The sequence below is a fragment of the Lissotriton vulgaris genome, chromosome 1_1 (genome assembly GCF_964263255.1).
Source record: "Lissotriton vulgaris chromosome 1_1, aLisVul1.2, whole genome shotgun sequence".
Taxonomy (NCBI): Eukaryota; Metazoa; Chordata; class Amphibia; order Caudata; family Salamandridae; genus Lissotriton; species Lissotriton vulgaris.
The window spans coordinates 1,127,776,011-1,127,798,432 of NC_141685.1; the positions used below are offsets into that span (position 1 = coordinate 1,127,776,011).

General features: G+C 44.3%; 1 protein-coding gene across 1 annotated transcript in view; it reads left to right on the plus strand.

Annotated features, from left to right (window-relative positions):
* NCKAP5L (NCK associated protein 5 like) overlaps window positions 1–22,422 on the plus strand; it is a 135,015-nt gene that overhangs the window by 74,907 nt on the left and 37,686 nt on the right. Inside the window, exons 7-9 of the mRNA XM_086963756.1 lie at window positions 1,398–4,429; window positions 7,878–8,037; window positions 8,216–8,294. Coding sequence (XP_086819882.1) covers window positions 1,398–4,429; window positions 7,878–8,037; window positions 8,216–8,294 — 3,271 coding nt within the window. The remainder of the gene's footprint in view (window positions 1–1,397; window positions 4,430–7,877; window positions 8,038–8,215; window positions 8,295–22,422) is intronic.

A 22,422-nucleotide genomic window follows, 5' to 3' on the forward strand; every position in this document is an offset into this window, starting at 1 on the left:
TGCCTCTGCACAACCCTTGCAGAGGAGCATTCAATTTCAGAAACTTTCATTGCAACCCACCCCCATTCACCACATTGTCACTGATGGTGGAAACCCAGCCCCAGGAATTAGAGGGTAATTGGTAATTGCGACGTATCTTCTCTCTCACCTGCCCTGGTATTCTCTGTACAGAGCACAGTGTATCTTTACCGGGATGGAGAATGGGGAGCAGTCTGAAGAGTTGCATGAGGTATGGGAGTCTTCCTTGCTGATTTTCTCTTGGATTGGAGTCCCCCAGATCTTTGCCAAACATTGTGCTATTTATGAAACTTTTTCACACAATTTCGTCTAAAATATCCTTCAATCCTGATCAGTCCTCTGCCTGAATCTATCTTCTATTCTCCTCTGACCCCAGTGTCTTCTGATGGCTACACCTTGAAACAATTCAACTTTAAATTAGTTTCAACACAAAGCTAACATTGAGGCTACATGAGACTGTGTAGTTTAGTCAGGCAGACACATTACTGCTCTCTGAATGCACCTTACAGCATTGCTAAAAATGAATGTCCTACAAAATATAAAACAAGTTGTAAGTGCCTAAAGTGGCTTAAGCACTAAATAAATAAACTGCTAGTGTATAACCATGACCTCTTCCATCCACCTCCTACTCTGTACTTTGTATCTCTGTCAATCTCTGCTCTGAATTTGATCATAGCCCTATTCCCTGCTCTGACTTTGGTATCATCTATACTCCACCTATTCTGGTTCTGGCCTTGCTGCATGTTTTGCTTTTTTCTTGGGCGTCTCTACTTACCAAATGTTCCAGTTTTGTTTATCCTACTTTCCTCATGTTGCCTTTCTACCTTTACCCTGTTTGGATAGTGTTCTATCCCGTTTGCCCCTTAGCTTAATTTTTTTAAGTTACCCCTTGCTGTAATCTTTGTCTTGGCTCTCAACCCTCTGCTTTTGCCAGGATTCTCTGATTCCACTAGGAAACACTTTCTTTTATTTTATTTGGGCTGATGATTAGGTCTCTCCAATGTATCCTCTGCTCTCATGTAATGCTCTCTAACTTACACCTTGCCCTGATTGTGCTCCTTGCCACATACCTCTTGCTCTGATCATAGTCTCTACCATCTTCACCCTTACCTCACTTTTCCCATGGTCTGATTATTGTTTCACCCCATCAATCACTCTAATCTTCTCCTCAATCCCCACTTTATGCTTCAGTGTTGATAGGGTTCATTTACTGTGTGACTTCCTCGTAGCCCCCTAATCCTGTTGGTGTTGGTAGAGGTTACTCCTGGAACATATCCAAAACCTTTACCTTACTGGCTTATGCCCCCTATGTAGTATTTTCACATGATTGGCCTTCTGCTGAGTGTCACTCTTACCTCTGCCTTCTGTCTTTCCTCCAGGGGAGCCGTGAGAGGGCCCGCGGTGGCAGCAATGCCTCTTCCTCATTAGATGCGCTATCTCCGTTCCTGAAGAAGAAGGCTCAGATCCTCGAGGTGCTGCGCAAGCTGGAGGAAGCTGATCCCCTTCTAACATGTCCTTCATCACACCTGCCCCTGGCTGGGCATACTGACTTCTCCCTGCAGTGGAAAGCGGAGCGACGCTGGGAGCTTTCCACTACCTCCCCAGGTTCAACCCCTGCGGATGGAGTGGTACCGTCCATCACCTGTGGCCCTGAAGCCTGGGCGTCCCGTCTTCTCGTAGCTCAGAATGGCCTGGAAGATCTGTTGCGGTGGAAGACAGCAGGGCGGGGACCCACTCAGGAAATACTTACAGTGGAAGGCAGCAACATTATGGAGCCAGAGAGGGCTGATTGTGGGGACATTGAGCCATCTGAAATGGTGCTTCTGCCTTCTCACTGTTGTCATGATTCATCAGGCCCCAGCTCCTCTTCCTCATCCGATGACAGTGGAGAGCAGGGGGACATGACTGCACCAGAAAAGGATTCACCGTTGTCTCTGTTGAGCATCATCTCGAAGCAGGAGAGTGACTTTCTGCAGGGTGCTGACTCCTACCTATCTGTCATGATTGAAAATGGCATTCGTGGCACTGTGACCGGCGACCAAGATATGGTCATCACTGGAGAGAGCGACTGTGATACATGGGCTTCAAAGGGAGGGTGTCCACTTGCAGGCTCACTGAGCAGAGCCCTAGAAAGGGAGGTTCTGCGAGAAATCTCCAAAGCAGGAAAATCCAAGCAGGCCCAAGAACCTGAGGGAACCTACCATGTCATGCCAGAACCTGCACAGAAGGAGGCAGAGCTGAGCAGCTCTACTTCAACGAGGCAGGAGGCAGATAATGTAGCAGAGATTCCTTCGACCAGTTGCAACCTTGCATTAAAGCAACAGGCGAATGCACTCTTGGAGGCACAAAGTCAAAAACACACCTTCATTAGCACTTACATACCCAGTGGATGTCTTGACACTTCACAGGAACTGGGCAACGCGGCTTGTAAAAATCTCTACCCTCCCACTGAGCTGGGAAGCAACAATAAGTTGACCTCTGACATTGACACTTCTCCCTACCAAGGGGAACCAAGGCATATCCCCTTGCCTTCCCCGACAAAGATTCTCAAGTTCCTGAAGATGCCGAGTGCTTCTGATAGGACACAGAATCCCAACCATCTGCGACTCAGCCCCCAACTCACTCGGAGCTCCAAAATTCCCTGTAGGAACAACTATGAGGTCTACCACTCACCAGTGCCATCCAGGAGGTCCTGTCGGGGAGAAGAGATTTCCCGATGTAGTGGGAGGGGCCAGCTACTTCTTGATGCAGATCCTGCCGCCATCTCTGGCAGTCCTTTGGCCAGTAGTGCCAGCCCAGTACATTGCTCCCCTGTGTCTGTCCGTAGTCCTCCAGTCAACCCATCTGAGCTGTTAGCCCAACAAGCTCAAAAAGCACCTAACTATGAAAACGTTTTGGAGATCACAAATCGTGATTCGACTAGCAGCTTACAGACCTCCTCTTCTCACCTCACACATCACCTCATTCGGCCAGTTAGAGAATCTGAGGTGTCGGAACCTCACAATCCTAATTCCATCGCCCTCTTAGGAAGTCCTCAAGGTTCCACAGAGAAAGGAACACAAGGTTTAGAGCTTGCCCACAGCAATGTAACAGACCTTTTCCCTAGCAGTTCAGAGCCCAAGCCTGAACTGGAGGCCTCAGAAAGAGGCTCCTCGTCTTTGCCATCAGAGTCCCCTGGCAGCAAGTGCCCCTCTCCTGCTTTGAAGACTGAAAGTGGAAAGAAACTTTTGGAGACTCCTGTGGGCCACCTTCCTTTCCAGGTACGCCTGACTGCTTTGGGCAAGCTGAAGAGTGTAGAGAGCCTGCAGCCAGCAGTATTCACGCAATCTGAGGTGAAGGAGGAGCCAGGCGCAGAAAGGGAGAGCCAGGTGACCGCAAACAACCAGAGAAACCGAGCTTTGTTAGCAAGGCCATGTGAGATGAGTGAGAGCCCTCCTGACTTCGTGTCTGAGCCACGTGTTTACCTGAAGCGTGGTTCGGGCTCCAAGAGCTTGAGACAGGCTGATGTGTGTGTGAACGGGGAGCCAAGAGTTAAGTGCTACCACTCCAACTCAGTGGGTTCCAAAGCTGAGGCAGCCAACTGCTCTCCCAAAAGTGACCAATCCTCTAGACACCGGGCTCCACCTGGGTCTCCACAGGCTTCTCGGGCCCACGGTAGGCTCCCAGCAACGGGGAATAGTAGCAGAAATGCGAGGAGCCCTCATGGGAGCCCCACAAAGATGCCAGCAAAATCCCCTCTGAAAACCGTGGCACCCAGAGGGCCCTTTAGTGAGGAGGCCAAGGCTTTCTCCCCTCCTACAGTGCCTCTGCTCCTTCCAGGTCAGGAGGAGAAACAAAGAGCTCAGCAACTAAGCATGAGTCGGAGGAGTGTAACATGTGCAGACTACATGCCTAGGACTCCGCCTGGAACCAGGACCACAGAAAAGGTTCCACTGAGCTCCACGCTGCACTCTGCCATAGAGGAAAAGGTGATGAAGGGAATAGAAGAGAACATGCTTCGCCTGAAAGAGCAGGACCGGGTACCAGTGGTAGAGGTGAAACAGAAGAACTCCAGCGGCATTGCCAGTTGGTTCGGCCTGAAAAAAAGCAAATTGCCTGCGTTGAGTCGGAGACCTGAAGCCTTCAAGGTAAAGGATGAAAAGCGGGGTGTTGCCTCTCCACCAAGAAGGGATGGAAAAACTGCAAACAAGAAGTTAGAGGTGGAGAGCCTGAACATCTCCATGCTGATGGAGAAGGCAGAGGACCTTCGCAAGGCCCTGGAGGCTGAGAAAGCATACATGAGAGGTGTTTCTGCAGAGAGAAGCAGAGCTCATCCTGGTGGTATCGTAATGGAGCAAAGCCAGAGTGAGCTGAAGGTGATCTATTCCAAGGAGGTGACTCCTGACAACTTCATGCGCCAGCTCCTGAACAGGTGAGACTGCCATTTTTGCTGCTGGATTGTTCCTGAGAGCTCAGGTGATCGATTATATAGTAATTTCACAAAGTTTAGGAATTTATATTTTGGCTGACTTATTTCACAAAGTTTAGGAATTTATATTTTGGCTGACTTATTTTTATCTAGTTGCTTCAGCATGTTGCCCTATAGCAATAATTGGAACCTTGTTTTGTATGCATCTTCAGTATAGTTGTGTGTAAAAATATGTTTCTAATCTATAGAGTACTCCTGGCAGGGACCCCTAGCACACCTTCCATTTTCTTACTTTCATTGGTGTTTCTTGATTTTTTTTTTTTTGTTTCTAAAATATGTTTTTGTGAAATCTGCCTGCTCTAACGTGTGTGTGTGTGTGTGTGTGTGTGTGTGTATATGTATATGTATGTGTGTGTGTGTGTATATATATATATATATATATATATATATATATATATATATATCTCCAAACCCACAGCTCAATCCACGAACTGTTCCACAAATAAGGACACTCCAGCCAAATTTCTTAGTCTCTGCGCTTGATTTATTTCAGCGCGAACACTCAGTCAACAAACAAACGCGTTTCGGCGTTGCCGCCTTCGTCAGTGATAAAGGCGGCAACGCCGAAACGCGTTTGTTTGTTGACTGAGTGCTCGCGCTGAAATAAATCAAGCGCAGAGACTAAGAAATTTGGCTGGAGTGTCCTTATTTGTGGAACAGTTCGTGGATTGAGCTGTGGGTTTGGAGATATGTTACGCACTCCACAGTGCGTTAAGGAGGCACCCGGGGTAAAGCAGAGCGGTAGATGGTGGATGTGAGTTGCATGTATATGTATATGTATGTATATATGTGTATATATGTGTATATATGTATGTATATGTATGTATGTGTATATATATATATATATATATATATATATACACACACGCACACAGGGGTTCAAACAGATGTCATCTGGAATGCCTAGAGTGCAGCCTAGCTTGATAGAAACCTGCTATGCAGAAAATAGCTGGAAGTGCACACCGTATGCATTCATGTTAAGAAATATGTGTCAAATGTTGGCTGCACAAAGTGTCACAGAAAATTTGCCTCAGGATTGATTTGCCTCAGGATTGAAAGGTACAGCAGGAGTCTTCAACCGACAAAAGATGGCACTGATGGACCCGACAAAAAACACATTCAGTGGGAATACTAAAAAGAATTTATGTTGAATGTATCAAGTAGGAGGGTTGTGCGGAGGCCATGATGGTGAGTACCCTGCAGTGTAGTAGAAATGTTTAGAGATGGAAGTTCCCCTTTAAATATGGTACAATTTCTGTTAGCCAGTCGAAGTAGGTCATCTAATATAGTAATTTATTTCTGTTTTTGGAGACAAAAAGCTCAAGCATGAAGTCAAAAAAGGAGGAACACAATTAGTGTTGCAAATGCAGATGTAATAGCAACACGGGTAATGTCTGCGTACATAATCCAATGCAAGCAAAATTCGTTGTTTATTTTTTACAAATCTTATATAATAAAAAAATACCATTTTCAGCACAATACAAATTTTAAGCCAGTAAGTTACTGAGCTAATTAATTTTCCAAACTGCTATACAGAAACAAAAACTGTTTTCATCCTCTATTCAGGTACACATGCAATTTTATTGCAACAATCTAAAATTTACTGCCAGAAATTTAATATAAGAATTTTTCCCACTGGCTACTAAACAACTCTTATAAGTTTTTATTGCTGGCAGCTTTCTTGCTTGCATCACTCACTGAGTCCATTCCTGAACGTAGTTTTCAGGTACAGTTTTAGCTTTATATTTCCCTAGCTAAATGATCTGCTTTTCAATGTCTATTAAGGCTCATACAAACAGTTTTGTTGACTCATTGACAGACTAAAAAGGGATTGAAGCAGATTTAGGATCGTTGGGTTATACCCATATTTATTTTATTCCTTTGTATCAAATTTTCGTTTACCAGATTTATTTCTGAGATGATACTACCTCAGAAGTGCTGAATTGTCTAACATGACCATAGCAAGTTGCCATTGGCAAGACTTGGCAAGACAGAAACAAGCAAAGCAATATTCACAAGTATTATTGGTGTCTGGTTCTCTCAAAATCGAATTTTGTAATTATTGTTTTGACACGGTTGGCTCAGTCCCAAATGGTTTATTTCCTTTATCTCAATAATGAGATATTTCATTAAGCTCCCTCTTTGAACAAAATTATTGGTTATGCAAACTGGATGTGGATCTACTTTTTTAAAATTAATATCTGGGGCTCTATAATGTAATTGTCCATTACATAATTATTAATGTTAAGCAACCTGATTCGCTCTTCAAATATTTTGCTCATTTTCCTGCATATATTTGAATTTCCAAGATCCAGAAAAATTGACAGGAACTTGAGACCCAGACAGCACCAATTTTCAGAGTTTCTAGCTTTGGTGATTCTCTCCAATATTTCTATTTTTTATCTTTAAAAATGTCCTATTCTAATAAAGCACATCGGCATGAAAAAAAAAATGGAATATATATATATATATATATATATATATATATATATATATATATATATATATATACATACACAGCACAGTCCCCCGTTCTACGGAGTGGCCTCACACAAGGGCACGGAGCAGCCCTTTTCTTTTCACCACGAAGACAACACAAAGTGAGGCTCAATACTGCTGACAGGCTTTTATTCGAGTTTGGAAGCAGCACCAATTCCTTTTACCAACGTTTCAGCGCTCTGCCTTGATCACGGTAAGGAATAGATTGAAAGCAGGAGTATATATATATATATCCCAGTATATATGCCATATTTAATATTGAAATTGCAGTTGTTGCCTATTTGTCTCCGATTCCCCCCCAGATATCCAGTCAATCTAAATTTGATTTTTGATCTTTAATAGGATTTTGGCTTTTTATCCCACTGACTCTCCCCTACCACACCCATTCCCCAGTTAAAATGAATAGCTTTGTTTCCTACATTTATTGTGTTCCTTAGGTGAGTGGGTTTTGTAAAGCACAGATTACCTTAAGAGGTCACACTTATGAAAATGGTTTCGTATCTGTTCCAAAACAATGTTTACTATTGTTGACACAAGATATTGTGTATTTGCTAATTTTGACGCTCTGGTGTTTTACCGTAATATAGGACTGCTTAGGATTCTGCTATGACAAGTTTGAGAGATGGCAAAGATTGTTTTTCTTTCATTTTTTTAATAGCTCCACATCCTCATCCTCTACCCCATAAAAACAACAGACCATGATCACCCCCTGTGTATGCCAGAATGCAATGGTGTTGCTCCAAGACAAACTTGCTGTAATAAGTGGGTTGTGTGTCAAGTTCTGGTCTGTGTGGACGGCTACTTTATCCAAGCACAGGGATGACTGGCACTGCGCAAAATCCATTTTCTGAGTGCAGCTGTACATTCCTTTTACATCATCTCTTCCATATAGGGTGGATGGAAAGGATGTTTATGACAGTCCTCTTGATTTGAAGAATCAGTTGCCAGATTTTCAAAAGGTGACAAGAGAGAGCAAAGAACCTCCAACCTCCAGGCCGCAGAGGAATGGTATTGTCAGCCATCTACAGCACTGTGAGGATGCGCCAGAGCAGGTGAGTATCCATGCAGCGGATACCAGGTCCTGCACGTCCTATCACCCAGCCTATGATCCCTCAGTCACCTGTTCATTAATGCTTTCAGTTTCTCGGGATTGCCCCCTGAGTGTGTTTTGCAGCATCGAGGGTTGTTGTCCTTAAATGAGTCTCAGAATTGCACCTCTTTTACCAACAGATTGAAGATGGGAATAGCCGAGAGGAAGTGCCTTCTGATGACAGCCTAACAGAGTCTGTGACTTCCCAGCATTTTACAGGTATGAGAGCGGGCCTTTTACTAAGACGAGGAGACTTCTCATTGGCATTAAGACATGGGTAGTGGGAACAAGAAAAGGGAGAAGAATCTCACTGAAACAAGTGAAGATCATTGTTTTGCAGCATGAATCTTTTCTGGATTCACATGCTGTGCATTTTTCTGCCATCAAGTTGTTGGGTCTGGAATTCTCCCCAAAAACGTTTGTCCTTCTACTCTGTTTTTTGTTGTTGGTGGGCGTCAACGTGCCTCCATTTGGTTGCCTCTTTGTGACGTTGTTGTGGTTCCTCTGGAATCCTCCACCTTTGGTCGCCATCTTCAGTTTATTTTTTTCCACCGTTTGGTCTGGATGCATGCAGTAGGCTCTCCAACAATTGGAAGGAAAAAGATGCCTAAAAGCGAAAAATATTCGGCAGAAGTCTGACAGAGCGAAGAAGTCATCGGAAGAATGCACCTGAGAAGTTCTGGGAGCAGCACAAGGTATCTTCAGCTACGGTTCCAGAGAATGCACATGCATGGGTCTCCCTGAACATGGTGATGGATAAAACACCATTACAGTTTTGCAAAAACTTCCACCAGAAGTTTGCAAATAATGACCAACAGAGGGTCTGCAACCTCTGCCTGCTGGTAGATCAGCGTAATGAAGGTTACAACGCCTTGTTCAGCGTTCACCCCAAAGACTCTGAGGGCAAGACAGCAATAGAGAACAGCCTAAAGCCATGCACGCCCAACATCCGGCTCCATCTCTACGAGACTTGGGCCTTTCCCTCGATGAAGAGGAGAATATCGCTGATGGTCCAGAAGGGAATACGGAGACCGACATCTAGATTGTGGACACTAACCAAGGGGGCAGGAAGATTTGTCGAACATAGGTAAGAGACACATTGTCCTTAAAGATCTTACCCGAGTCACGAAAGTCTGAATCTAAATCCTCGAAGGCAGCATCAGCGTCGAAGCATCCGACAACCTCAAGCATGACCAGAAAGAAAAGTACCCTCAGATCCTTTGGAAAGGACACAGCAGTGGTAAAGACTCCCAAAACATCCAAGATTTCGAAGGACAATTGATGGAAAAAAACGTATGGACGTCAAAACAGAAGCAGTCGAAAACAGAACAACACGGTTTGCCAAACTCGTTGTCTTCGAAGGACTATTCATCATAGAAGAGAAAGCATGATAATCTCGACGACCAACAACAGACAGCCAAGATGGAGAAAAAGAAGAGACGGCTCAAAGCCGAAAGGGCCATTCTTTTACAAAAGAAGAAAGACTTTGACAAAATTCTCAAACAGTTTTGCATCCCAAATAAGTCTTCAACATTAAATGATTAAGGGGGCGAATCCCTCATGGAAATAGATCTCCCTTTAACTCCTGAATCTCAACAAGTGCAAGAATTAAACATCTTCTTTGTGGAGGAGGAAAAACAAATCTACCAGGGTTGAGGCTTCAGAATACCCGGACACACCATGACCAGATCTGGAAACCGACTCCCCAGAAGAAGGTGTAGACATTTATCCTTCAAGGCCATCACCACTTGATGATATTGGGATTTATAACTAGGTTATAAATAAGGCAGCATGTAGATATGGGGTGGAATTAGAAGAGAAAAGACAACAATCATGTTTTCCACTAGAAACTGTCTTGCCCACACAATCAAGGAACACATTTTTACCAATTCTCCCAAGTGTTTTGGATCAAGAATATAAGGAATTTAAAGAACCAGCAACATGTAAGGCTGTCCCTTCTAGGGCCGAGAAGTATAAACACTCTTCCAAGGATCCAAGCTACATGTAGGTAACAGTTCCCGCAGATTCAGTAAGAACGTCTACTGCTAGGAAGAGGGCTAACGTCCCAAGCACAATGGGACCTCTTCCAGATAAGGAGGGTAGAGGATTGACCTCATGGGGCGAATGGTTGAAAGGAGTACCGCAAACCAGTGACGTATTACAAATTGCAATGTACTACTTAATCGTCACACCTACCCACATTGGGAGGAAATTGTTGAATTTATGAGACATCTCCTAGAGCAGTACCAAAAGAGGGCAGCTGGTGGAGGATAGCAAAAACATAGCCAATACCGGTTTAAAATCTGCATTGTATGCAGCAGAAACATCAAGCAGACAAATGATGATGTGACTTACAGAACAATGTCATGCCTTGTTAAGAATTTCAGGTTTTAAACCTGAAGTATAAGCTAACAAACATACTAAATGCCCCATTTAATGGGGAACAACTATTCAGGAGTGCGGTTTATGAGAATCTGATTCAGTTGAAAAAGGACAATGGGGGCTCTCCGGTTCAGAGGCAATATGCGTAGGGGAACAGTAATCTCAGAAAGAGGCAGAGGGGCCTTCCATCCAAGAACATCTGAACAGGTGTACCAACAGTCATATTAAGAAACTAGTCAGGCAAGTCAACAGTCACAAAACTGGCAGTACCAACAGTGAGGACAGTCCTTTCGCAGTCACCCATGTGGAAGAGGACAACCACAAAGGGGAGGGGCTCCCTGGCAAATAAGTGACTTGTCAAAGTTCACAAAGGACACTCATCTAACATCCAAGAGTGCAGCAGTAAAAGTATAGACACACAAAGGGACAAAAATAGAACTTTTACATTCTGCACCAGTAGGAGGCAGAATAACACATTTCCTCCAGGCGTGGAGGAAAATCACCACAGACAAGTGGGTTTTAAACCTAATACAATTCGGATTATGTATAGAATTAGACAAGACACCTCCATGCAAAAGACCAAAGAAAGATGCATTTAAAGGAGGAAACATCCCATCTACTCAAGGAGGAAGAGGAAATGCTGTCAAATGTTTGTATAGAATTAGTACCATCACTAGAAAAGAAACCAGTGAAACAACTTAACATGATTCCTAATACCAAAGGCAGATAGGCCAATTCCAAACTTTAGTTTTTAAACAAATGTATAAATACATAAAAATGTCACTGTAGCTTTTTATAAAGTGTTCAAAGAGCTACTCATTCTGCAATTGATCACTCTATTCGAAGAGATGGAAGAGGATGGTAGGATGACCCCCTCAATGAGGGAGGCTCTAATAGTTACATTATTGAAACCAGGAAATCTCCCAAACAAATGCTCGTTCTTTAGGCCACTGTCACTTTTGAACGTGGATACCAAGCAGGCTTGCCCCAGTAGTGCCGCTGCTGGTTGGGCCAGAACAGACTGGGTTTGTGCCGGGACACACTTCGTCATATTTTCTTAGGACTGTCTTTCGGACGGTAGAGCATGTGAAGCCTAAAATCAAAGCTGCTGCAGTCTTTCTCGACGCAGAAACGTCCTTTGATTCTGAGTGGTTCTTTATGAATGCTGTACTGAGACAGATGGGGTGGGAGAGGTTTTCCTTAAACTGGTGGCAGTACTATACAGCGCCCCTGTCGCTATAGTCCGAATCGGTGACTTGGTCACGGCGCCTACTGAGGTCTCGAGGAGCACCCGGCAGGGCTGCCCATTATCCCCGCTATTATATGCCTTAGTGGCAGAGCCCCTGGCATGCGCCCTAAAGGAATACCACGGGCGCAGGGGGATTCATTTCTCTAAATATAATATCATTGTGTCGGCCTAGGCTGACGATACACTTTTCTATGTTAGATATCCAGGGACCAATCTAACCCCTATTTTGAGCGAGGTGGTGCAGTTTGGTGAACTCTCTGGTCTCAAAATTAACTGAGCTAAGCCCACTATTTTTCCCTTGACCCCGGCCATGGTGCCTATTGATTTGGATTATCCTCTGTTGGTGTCCTCTGACCCGATGTGCTATTTAGGCGTGCAGTTCCATACGGACTCGGAGCTGGTGCTCAATGAGAATTATGGCAAAGCGATTGCTAGACTGGAGGAGTATGTAGATCGGTGGATCCGCCTGCTTTTGTCATTACTGGGACGCAGATCACTTATGAAAATGGAAGTACTTCTCTGATTTTTTTTTTTAGTGGGGGTTTGAACGTCCCGATGGTGCTCCCTGGGCACATGTTCAAAGTCATTAGTTCTCTATTAGTGCGGCTGGCCTGGGCCTGGAAACGTGCACAAGTTAAATGGGACATTCTCACATTGCCCTTCTCCATGGTGGGCCAGGGGCCCCGGATTTAGAATTATATTAGAGTGGCGCAGAGCTCTCATGCATATCACTGGATCCATGACCAGCAGGGTCTCCCACATTTCCAGATCGAAAAGGTGGCGGCAGGTCCCTCCCCTCTCCCACTACTGTTGTTTCAAGCCTCCTCCAGGTGATCCGGTATTCTGGACTCTTATCAACTCTACAGCAAATGCATGGCAAATCTTATTGAAAAGACAGGCAGGCACCCTCCTATATTCTCCCTTGGCCCTGGTGGAATGGTGTCACTGGCTGTAAGTTTGTAAAGAAAAGGAAGTGATACATGCCCTTGCAACACTTAATATCACCAAGATAGGCAATCTGTTTTCTGAGGGCAGAGCCAGCGGGTGGGCCGAGATCGGAGGCGAAGGGCACGACTACATGCTACTCGCACAGTTTCATTTTCATAGGGTAACGCATGCTTTGCACAAAATACTTGGCGAGTACATGCTAGAGCCTCCCGAATAGCTTTCCTTTTCTTTCCTTCTGTGTTCCGCCTCCCCTTGCAAGATGGTCTCCATTATTTATGACATATCACAAGAATACAGAAGGACCCATTTCACCAATGTTAGGTTGGAGTGGCAGAATAACCTGGGGATGGCTCTGGATGACGCTACTTGGCGGGACTGTTGTGAGGTTACTCAACATGTCTCACTGAACGGGAGACCCTGTCTCATCCACTTTAAGTTTCTCAACGGAGTTTATTACACACCGGAGCGGTTGCATTGTTATGGTCTGTGGAGGTTGTATTGTTATGGTCTGTGGGACACCGCTGACTCAGAGCTCTGCAAGGCTGGCCTGGATGGGTTCATGCCTGTCACCTGGTCATGCCCGGGGAGTGTGGTATACTGGGAGCAGATTTTTCAAATGTTAAACTATATCACAGGCCTTAAGCGATCACCAGACCCGCTATTGGCCTTACTGGGCAACACTAGGCATTTACAGAAAGACATGCACGGATTGGTATGGGTTTGCTGCTTGCTAAGCATAGAATTGCGATGCGCTGGGCTTGTGGGCCGGCGCCATCTGTTGCTGACTGGTCCAAAGATATGGTGTATTGTAATATGCAGTCTGAACTGTATAATAATCTGTTACCCCCTCAAAACCGTCCTAAAGGTTTCTGGGGATTACATCAGCACTACCTGGTTGGGAAGGCAACAGGCGCAGCGGAAGGTAATGATTCTGTTTAACTCAGCTAGTCTGATTGAGGTATAACTCCGAATTTTAAGGTCCTTTCCGTGTTAGCTGGATGCCATGGTCTTGAGTGCTTTTTTTATGCCCAATGTAATCGATTATAGTGATCAATTATATAAGGCTGCGTGTATGTTTAACGATAACCCCGCTAAAAGTGATGTTCAATTCCTGTGTAACACCTTTGGTAGATAATCTGTAATCATCTCATGGCACTGCACACAGTGTGATGTTAATGTACTACTCAAAACATGGAGTAGGAGGGGAACTCCCTCCTACAGCTGAGCGCGCTGTTTTACGACAGAACTCAAAGGTTTCTTCTCAGTATTTTACATATTTTCATAACATCAATTTTTCATGTATAATGAATCATATGAATAATCCAAAATTAGTCTCCTCGGTATAATGCTTTTATTTTTCAATCTTAAGCAGTTTCGTTATACCAGGTTAGAAATTCATTTTGCAAACCCAATGCATTTCGGGTCTGTCCAATAGACCCTTCATCAGGGGACTATGGATAGAAAAGAAACAGGACCTGTTAATTCACTATACCAAATGAACACAAAAATAAGGGTACATATCGATCTGCACATACAATTATAATAGAACTCGAGCTCATTGACATGATTCCACATATAACTGAGATGCTGTCTCTTGAATTTTTCACCACAAAAACGACGTAAATATAATAACCTGCTTAACTTCCTATAAACATACTGCTGGATAGCGCTAAAAGCAACAATTCATACTCTATACAGATGTACTTACAAAAGACCGTCCGGTCTGGTGCCTAAGTTCGGCGTCTCTGTGTTTCGCGCCAACGCTAAACAACTAATATGTTAGTTCCGTGCACGTGATCGGAAAGCCTTCCAATCACAGCGGAAAAGCCCTCGTCATGTGACCTGTTCCATAACGGCTTCAAGGAAGTGTGAGGAATATTTACGCGCAATTTGCATTATTCTGTAGCTACTTTGAATGGAATGGAAAATATTACAACCAAAGCAGTGGAACATCAATGGGATTTGGGGGGGCGCCCTCATATGCGAATATTTTCATGCTTTCCGATCACGTGCACGGAACTAACATATTAGTTGTTTAGCGTTGGCGCGAAACACAGAGACGCCGAACTTAGGCACCAGACCGGACGGTCTTTTGTAAGTACATCTGTATAGAGTATGAATTGTTGCTTTTAGCGCTATCCAGCAGTATGTTTATAGGAAGTTAAGCAGGTTATTATATTTACGCCGTTTTTGTGGTGAAAAATTTAAGAGACAGCATCTCAGTTATATGTGGAATCATGTCAATGAGCTCGAGTTCTATTATAATTGTATGTGCAGATCGATATGTACCCTTATTTTTGTGTTCATTTGGTATAGTGAATTAACAGGTCCTGTTTCTTTTCTATCCATAGTCCCCTGATGAAGGGTCTATTGGACAGACCCGAAATGCATTGGGTTTGCAAAATGAATTTCTAACCTGGTATAACGAAACTGCTTAAGATTGAAAAATAAAAGCATTATACCGAGGAGACTAATTTTGGATTATTCATATGATTCATTATACATGAAAAATTGATGTTATGAAAATATGTAAAATACTGAGAAGAAACCTTTGAGTTCTGTCGTAAAACAGCGCGCTCAGCTGTAGGAGGGAGTTCCCCTCCTACTCCATGTTTTGAGTTACTTGAAGACAAGGGCAGGACGCCTTGTGGCCTGAGCAGCGCTAACTAAAATCAGAAAAATTATTTGACTTTGAAGAAAGGTTAATTTCGTGTGCACCAGGATAACACGTTTCAAGTTAATGTACTACTGCAATTTGTTTAAATAAAATAATAAATAATAACCCTACAAGTAGGGGATTACATGGCGACTGGAGATTTAAAGGACACTTATTTACACATTTCCATGAACGCAAGCCACAAGATATTCCTCCGATTTGTTGTAGACAACAAACACTGCCAGCTCATAGTGCTAGCATTTGGAATAAAATCAGCACCAAGAGTATTTAGAAAGTGTCTGATGTCTGGGAGATGATGTGGCCTAATGGCTAGAGCGGTCGACCTCAGAGCTGGGGAACTGGGTTCAAGACTCTGCATGTATGCTCAGCTACCTGTGATTCTGGGTGAATCATTTAATCCCCCGGCGCCGAACAAAAATGAATGTGTCCGTCTGTAATGCAACTGGTGCTCATGTAATGTGCTCTGATACCTTCAGGTCTAGTTCGCGGTATATAAAACTCCCCCCAAAAAATACCTAGTAGCAGCACACCTGTGAAGGCAGTGCATACATGTTTATCCTTACTTTGACAACGGGCTATTAAGGTCATACTCATACGAAAGATGCAAAGAGCACATGCAGCAAGTAACAAGAATGCATTACCAGCATGGGTTCTCAATACACATGGAGATGTTATCGCCGAACCATAAGAAGAGAAAATGTTCTTAGGGTCCAGAATAAATTCAATCCAAGGGAAAGTATTCCCCAGTGAGAAAAGCACAGTAGCACTAATAAATGAGATACAGCTGTACTGTAAGGGGCAAGCTCTGACAGTGAGGACAGTGGGGGGGCTACTAGGAATGAGCCCTTCTTGCATCCCGTTGATACCAAATACCTAACTTCACATGAGACCATTTCAGGAATGGCTAAAGAGCCGATGGTCACAGGTGACGGCGAGTTGGGATGGTCTAGGGGTTGTCATGCAAAGGATAGAGGAGGAGATAGCGTGGTGTAATAGGTCACATATAACACAAGGAAGACCATTTAGACAACCAACTCCAACTGTGACCATAATAACAGGCGCCTTACAGATTGGATGGGGATCACACATGTGCAATCTCAAGGTAAGGGGAGTCTAGAAAGACCAGGATGCAATACAACACATCAAGATCCTGGAACTAAAAACGGCATTCCTCACCTTAAAAGCCTTTAAAAAAAAAAAGCTCTGGGAAAAATCGGCTTCACAACCACCAAACGTTTTACATAACCAAAAAAGGAGGGACACAGTCTCTACCACTGTCAAGATGAGCACTAAAAAATTTGGAACTGGGCTGTTCAAAGGAAGATGGAGATCTTAGCTGCCCACCTATCAGGGAAGGACAACATAGTGGCAGACAGACTGAGCAAACAAGCCCCGTGATCTCACAAATGAGAACTAGATGTGTTTGCAACACCCCAGAACGCGAAATGGCAACACTTTGCTTCCAGACAACATTGCCATCAGTCCATGGGGAATGCCCTGTTGATAAATTGGTTAGGAAATGAACTTACGCTTTTCCCCTGGTACCACTACTTCACAGGTTTATTAGCAAATGCAAGATCATCAACATGACCCTGATACTAATTGCACCACTGTGGGCAAGATAAAAATGGTTCTCAGAACTATTATAACTATCACAGGGAAAGACTTTCAAATTACCAATCAGGCAAGTCCTGTTGTCAGTGTAGGAAGGAAGGGCGCTTCACCCAGAACCAGTCTTTAAGTCTGGTAGGGTGGCTCCTGAAGACTTAGAATTCAGATACCTAAAGTTACCGGAAAGGACAATGTCGTTCTTAAGAGTGGCAAGAAGACCAACAACAAGAAAGTGGTTTATATAGCTAAATGGAAGAGATAATCCAGTCTGGGGCAAAAAAGAAGGATTATTAAAAAAGATCACTAGAGCTAAAACAGTGCTAAAGTACTTAACACATCATCTAGATTGTAAGCTGACCTATGCCTCTTTAACCCCTTCCATGCTCATGACGAGCTCAGCTCGTCATGAGGTACAGTGGAGCTGTGCTTATGACGAGCTGAGCTCGTCATGAACAATGGGAAATCATTGAATGCAGCACAGGAGGGGAAAAGTCAAAGCAGCCAAGGTGTTAAAGGTTCCTTTAGCAGCAATAGTGGCGTACACCAGTCATCATATTAAAAGAAGATTCTTCGCATCGCCAGTCATTAAGCAGTTCTTAGAAAGAGCAAAAAGAATTGCACCTCTGAAGAAGGTGCCTGCACGCTCGTGGAATTTTAAATAAGGTGCTCACACAATTGATGAAGGCACCTTTTGAACCATTACACAAGGCTACATTACAAATGGTCACACTAAAGACTGCTTTTTTTTAGTGGCAATAACATCACTCCGCAGAGTTAGTGAGTTACAAGCACTCACTTTACAGGAACCTTATTTTAGAATTATCATGAAAACCGACCTGCAATTCATGTCAAAGGTTATCTCTCAGTTCCACATGAACCAAAGTATTCATATACAAAGTTTTTTTCAAAGACTCACGAAGAGAGAAAGTTACACAGTCTGGATGCAAGACATGCAGTAATGTATTCCATCAAAAGGACTACGGCCGACAGGAAAACAATACAGCTCTTTCTATCATTTGCAAATAGTTTTCTAGGAAGGCCTGTTAACAAGAACGTAATTGCAAGACGGATAGCACAGACTATTCAGTTGTGCCACAAGAAAGCAGGAAAGACATTACAAAAAACTCCTGGTGCGCATTCAACAAGAAAGAAGGGAGTAGCCATTGACTTCGAAGCCTACACTCCACTACAAGACATTTGTATAGCAGCATCATGTTCATAGGTTCATACGTTCACAAGACACTATATTCACATGAACAAGGAAGCACAAATAGGACAAAAAGTCTTGCATCTGTTTTCAAAGCAGTGCTCATCTTCAATCCATCCACCACTGCAGTAATAAACTGCTCAAAAAAATATATGCACAGCATGTGAATCCAGAAAAGATTCACGCTGCAAAATGTATAGTTTCTAACCTGTCAGTGTAGTTTTGCAGCTGGTGAGTTTTCTAGACTCCCAGCCAAACCAACACTTCTGCCAAGAAGATGAGAGGAAGAAACAGCAAAGCAAAAACAAAAAATCAGAAGATGGCGACTAAATATGCGAGTCACAAGGAGTACCAAATGGAGGCACATTGATGCCCTACAGCAAAAAACAGAGTAGTAGGACAAATCTTTTGGGGAAAATTCCAGACCCATCCTCTAGATGGCGGAATAATGCACAGCATGTCAAGCCAGAAAATTATCCAAGCTGCAAAACTCCACTGACTGGAAAGAAACTATAGGTTTTCTGGGCACATATCTTTTCTCTCACTCCTGATGGGGTGAAATCCCTTAGATGTTAAAGATAAGAGTAGCATGGTATCTACTCAAAATGAGGTTGCTCTTTTCTCTCCACCCAGGCATTTAGATATAAGTGAGCATGGCAACTGGCAGGCTCCACTCTGCCAAGCTGGGCAGCACTGATAGCATATTGTGTGTTAAATTGACCAGAAGCTTAGCTGGCAGAAAGCCTGTAGGAAGCTAGCTCTCTATATAGTGGACCAAAACATAGTACACTATGTAGAGTCCAGATAACCCTTATTAGTTTATAGAGGCAAAATGATAACACTAAATGCTCTCTTTTGTGGTAGTTTGGGTGAGCAGTTTAGGCTTATTGGAGGGTAGTGCTAAGCGTTTGTTGTACTCACACAGGCAATGAATATGACACACACTCGAAAAAGAATAAATCCAAGAGGAATTTAGAAAAACAACTCCTATTTTTATATAAATTTTGATACCAAGAACATCGTTGTCAGGGAAGTACTTTTTTAAATATTGAAATTCACAGGTAAGTAAAATAGTCACAAAATGCGTTTTTACGCGTAATGCTTTCCTATTGGAGGAAAAGGCATATACGGTATGCAGGTACTTGCACTAGTATTCTGGGTTTCCCCTTCAGGACTTAAGGTGGTAGAGGGGTAAGGTCCAAAGAACTTCCAGCAGAGTTTATCTGAACTGGGGCGTCCGGGTGCAGAGGTGCTGCTTGGGTTGGTGGCCTTAAATGTTAAACCGTCGGAGTGGGAGGGGGGGGGGGAACTAAAAACAGGCTGTACAGGGGAACAAGGCTGGGAGCTCCTAACAGGGGACTCAGTTCACAAGGGTCCTGGGAGCAAGGCAGCACAGTCTATTCTCGGTAACCCGGGCAGGGGCGCTTGGGTGCAGAGGGGCATGCTGGTTGTCGGTCTTGCCTATTGAGGATGCAAAATTCAGGACAGCTGGGCCACTCTGGAAGTGGGTCTTTGCGCTGCCGATGTCCCTCAACGGCTGCCCTGTCTCTGTGGTGTTGGAGTACCGGCTGGACTAAAACAGGCCTTGGTTGCTGCAAGTGGTCTGGTACCTTGGGTAGTGGTGCTGTGCTGCTCTTATTGGTCCTGGCGTCTTCTCACTTGGTGGAGCGACAGGTATGACCTTCCAGAGCACATGACCTCTTCCTGGGTGGCTGCTGCAACAATACCACCATGGAGCGGCAGTACAGTAAACTAGCCTCTGCTGTTTTGGTTCATGCGGACTGCAGGGGAGTAGCTCCTCTACTCCAAGGGAGATTGCAGACAATTTGCGAAGGGCTATCAGTCTACCGGGGTTCTTGGTAAAGGCTCAGCTGCAGGATGTTCGCGGACCCTGTTTGTGCTCTCCTTGTGGATCTGTCAGATCTTAGTTCCTGGCATCAGGGGTGCCACCTAAATACTCCATTTGGGGTGTTAAGAGGAGTGATGGGTAGTAGCCAATGGGCTACTTACTGTAGGGGTGGAACTAGCCTGATAGGGAACACGCCTCCTGACTAGCTAATTTTCACACCTGCCTTAGTGCCTAGAGGGCTCTGGGTAAGGGGTGGTACTTCCCCTGAATGGGGGAAGCTTGGGTTGCATATCAAAGGTGACAGACGTCTTTGAAACCTCCAGCCTTGATATGCTGATTACGTAATGTAGGAAAGTACCCCTTTTTGACATGGTCACCCCCACTTTTGTGCCTGGTACATGATGTGATTTTGACTGGAAGTGCACTGGGTGTCTAACCAGGTCCCCAGTGCCAGATCTCTTTCTAAAAACTGTACAATTGTTCCCCCAATGGGCAATACCTTTAGCAACTCTATATGTTTCTAGTAAATGGCAGCCCTGGTACCTAGGAACTGAAGTACCTAAGAGGGTCCCCCAAGGGCTGCAGCTCAAATTATGTCACTCTAAGGGACCCCTCTCCAAACCCATGCAGGGCTTCCATCACAGGCTGCGTGTTTTGGTGCAGACAAAAGTGAAAAAACGAGCTGGCATACATTCCTGTGTGCATGTCCCCTAACACTGCATATAGCATTTGTAAGTCACTCTTACAGCAGGCCTTATAGCTCCATGGCAGGGTGCTTAACGGTACACGTGAGGGCTTACTTGCATGAGCAGATATGCCCCTGTGCTGGTCAGTTCCATTACTGCTAGTGCAAGTGAACAGGGAAGCCATTTTAGGACATGTGCTAGATACAGGTGAAAACAAGTTCCCCTGCTACATGATGGCTTCACTTAAACTAGGGTGTTTGGTATCAAACTTCTCACATTCACAAACCTACCCTGATTTCATTAGTGGATTTTGTGAATACATGCACACACGGGGCATCTTGCAGGTGCCCCCATAAAACCTACCAGCCTCTGGTGTGTTGGCTGACTGGTCTATGCCAGCCTGCCACCTGAGATAGATGTCTGACCGCCCAAGGTTGAGGGCCTTTGCTCTCAGGAGGTCAGAAACAAACCTTGCTTGGGAAGAGGGTGTTCACACCCCCTCCCTCGAGATGACCTACTGATTAGCATTCCCAGGCCAATGAGTTTCAAGGAAGCTTCCACCTTTGAAATGAGAAAATGGTTTCCCTCGCAGGAGATTATGCCGACCCCTCTTTGTCCAGAGCCCTTTCGCACCTGGACAGGCCGGAAATTAGTTAGTCAGGTAGGCGTGCCCACCCCCAGGCTAGTACCACCCCTAAGATGGCTTAACCTAATGTGGGTACAACTTTTCATAAGTGGTCATCTTTGTGTTGGCACACTTAAGAACTCTTGAACCGGGTTAAAGGGGACGTAGTGACCCTAAGGGTCTGTAGCCCATTAGCTACCACCCTACACTACTGAGCCCCGTGTTGGTTCAACCCGACTGGCCTTCCAGTTCATACCTGCAGCCTCTTTGTGAAGTTCGATTCCCATAGTGTAACATCGGGCACCCGGTGCTGTTTTGTATCTCAATACAAGCCAATAGAGAGGCAACGAAGCAGATGCCTTTCAAAATGCTGTAGCACGCTAAAGAAATGAGTGTCCTTCAATGATGTCAAGCAGATGATCTCTTTAATACATCCTGGAAATGTTCTTGATGCAAGAGGGTCCAATTCAACATTCACCGCGCAGCCAGTGCATTTCGACCAAATGGGGCTTCCTCAGGACATCAAATATGGTCCAACCAATCTAGTCTTTGCTGCTCGTGTTTCAGATCAAGTGTGCAGTTCCTAGTTGAACTTCCCCTGAGTGAAAGTTAACTTTTGTTGGATGGAATAACCCTACGAGGAGCTTTTACCATATTGATCTGAAACACTAGCAGCAAAGACTATATTCGTTTGACCATATTTGATTCCCTGAGGAAGCCCCATTTGGGCGAAACGCGTTGACTGCGCGGTGAATGTTGAATTTGACCATCTTGCGTCAAGAACATTTCCAGGATGTATTAAAGAGATCATCTGCTTGACATCATTTAGGAAATTTTCATTTCTTTCGCGTGCTACAGCATTTTGAAAGACTTTTGCTTCGTTGCGTCTCTGTTTGCTTGTATTTAGATTCAATGTTGATGGTCTTGTGGCAGTGGACTAAAGAGGTAGGCAACTAAAATTTGAGTGATTTAATAGGATCTACGTGTATAGTAAAGTGGTGCAACTTTTTTCTCCCCTACTGCTAATCTGTTTATTTTTGTACTGCTTTGCATCTCTGCTCCCGGCCGCCCTAGTGCCACTGGTGGTGTTCTGCTGGCGCTGCCTTGGCCCTT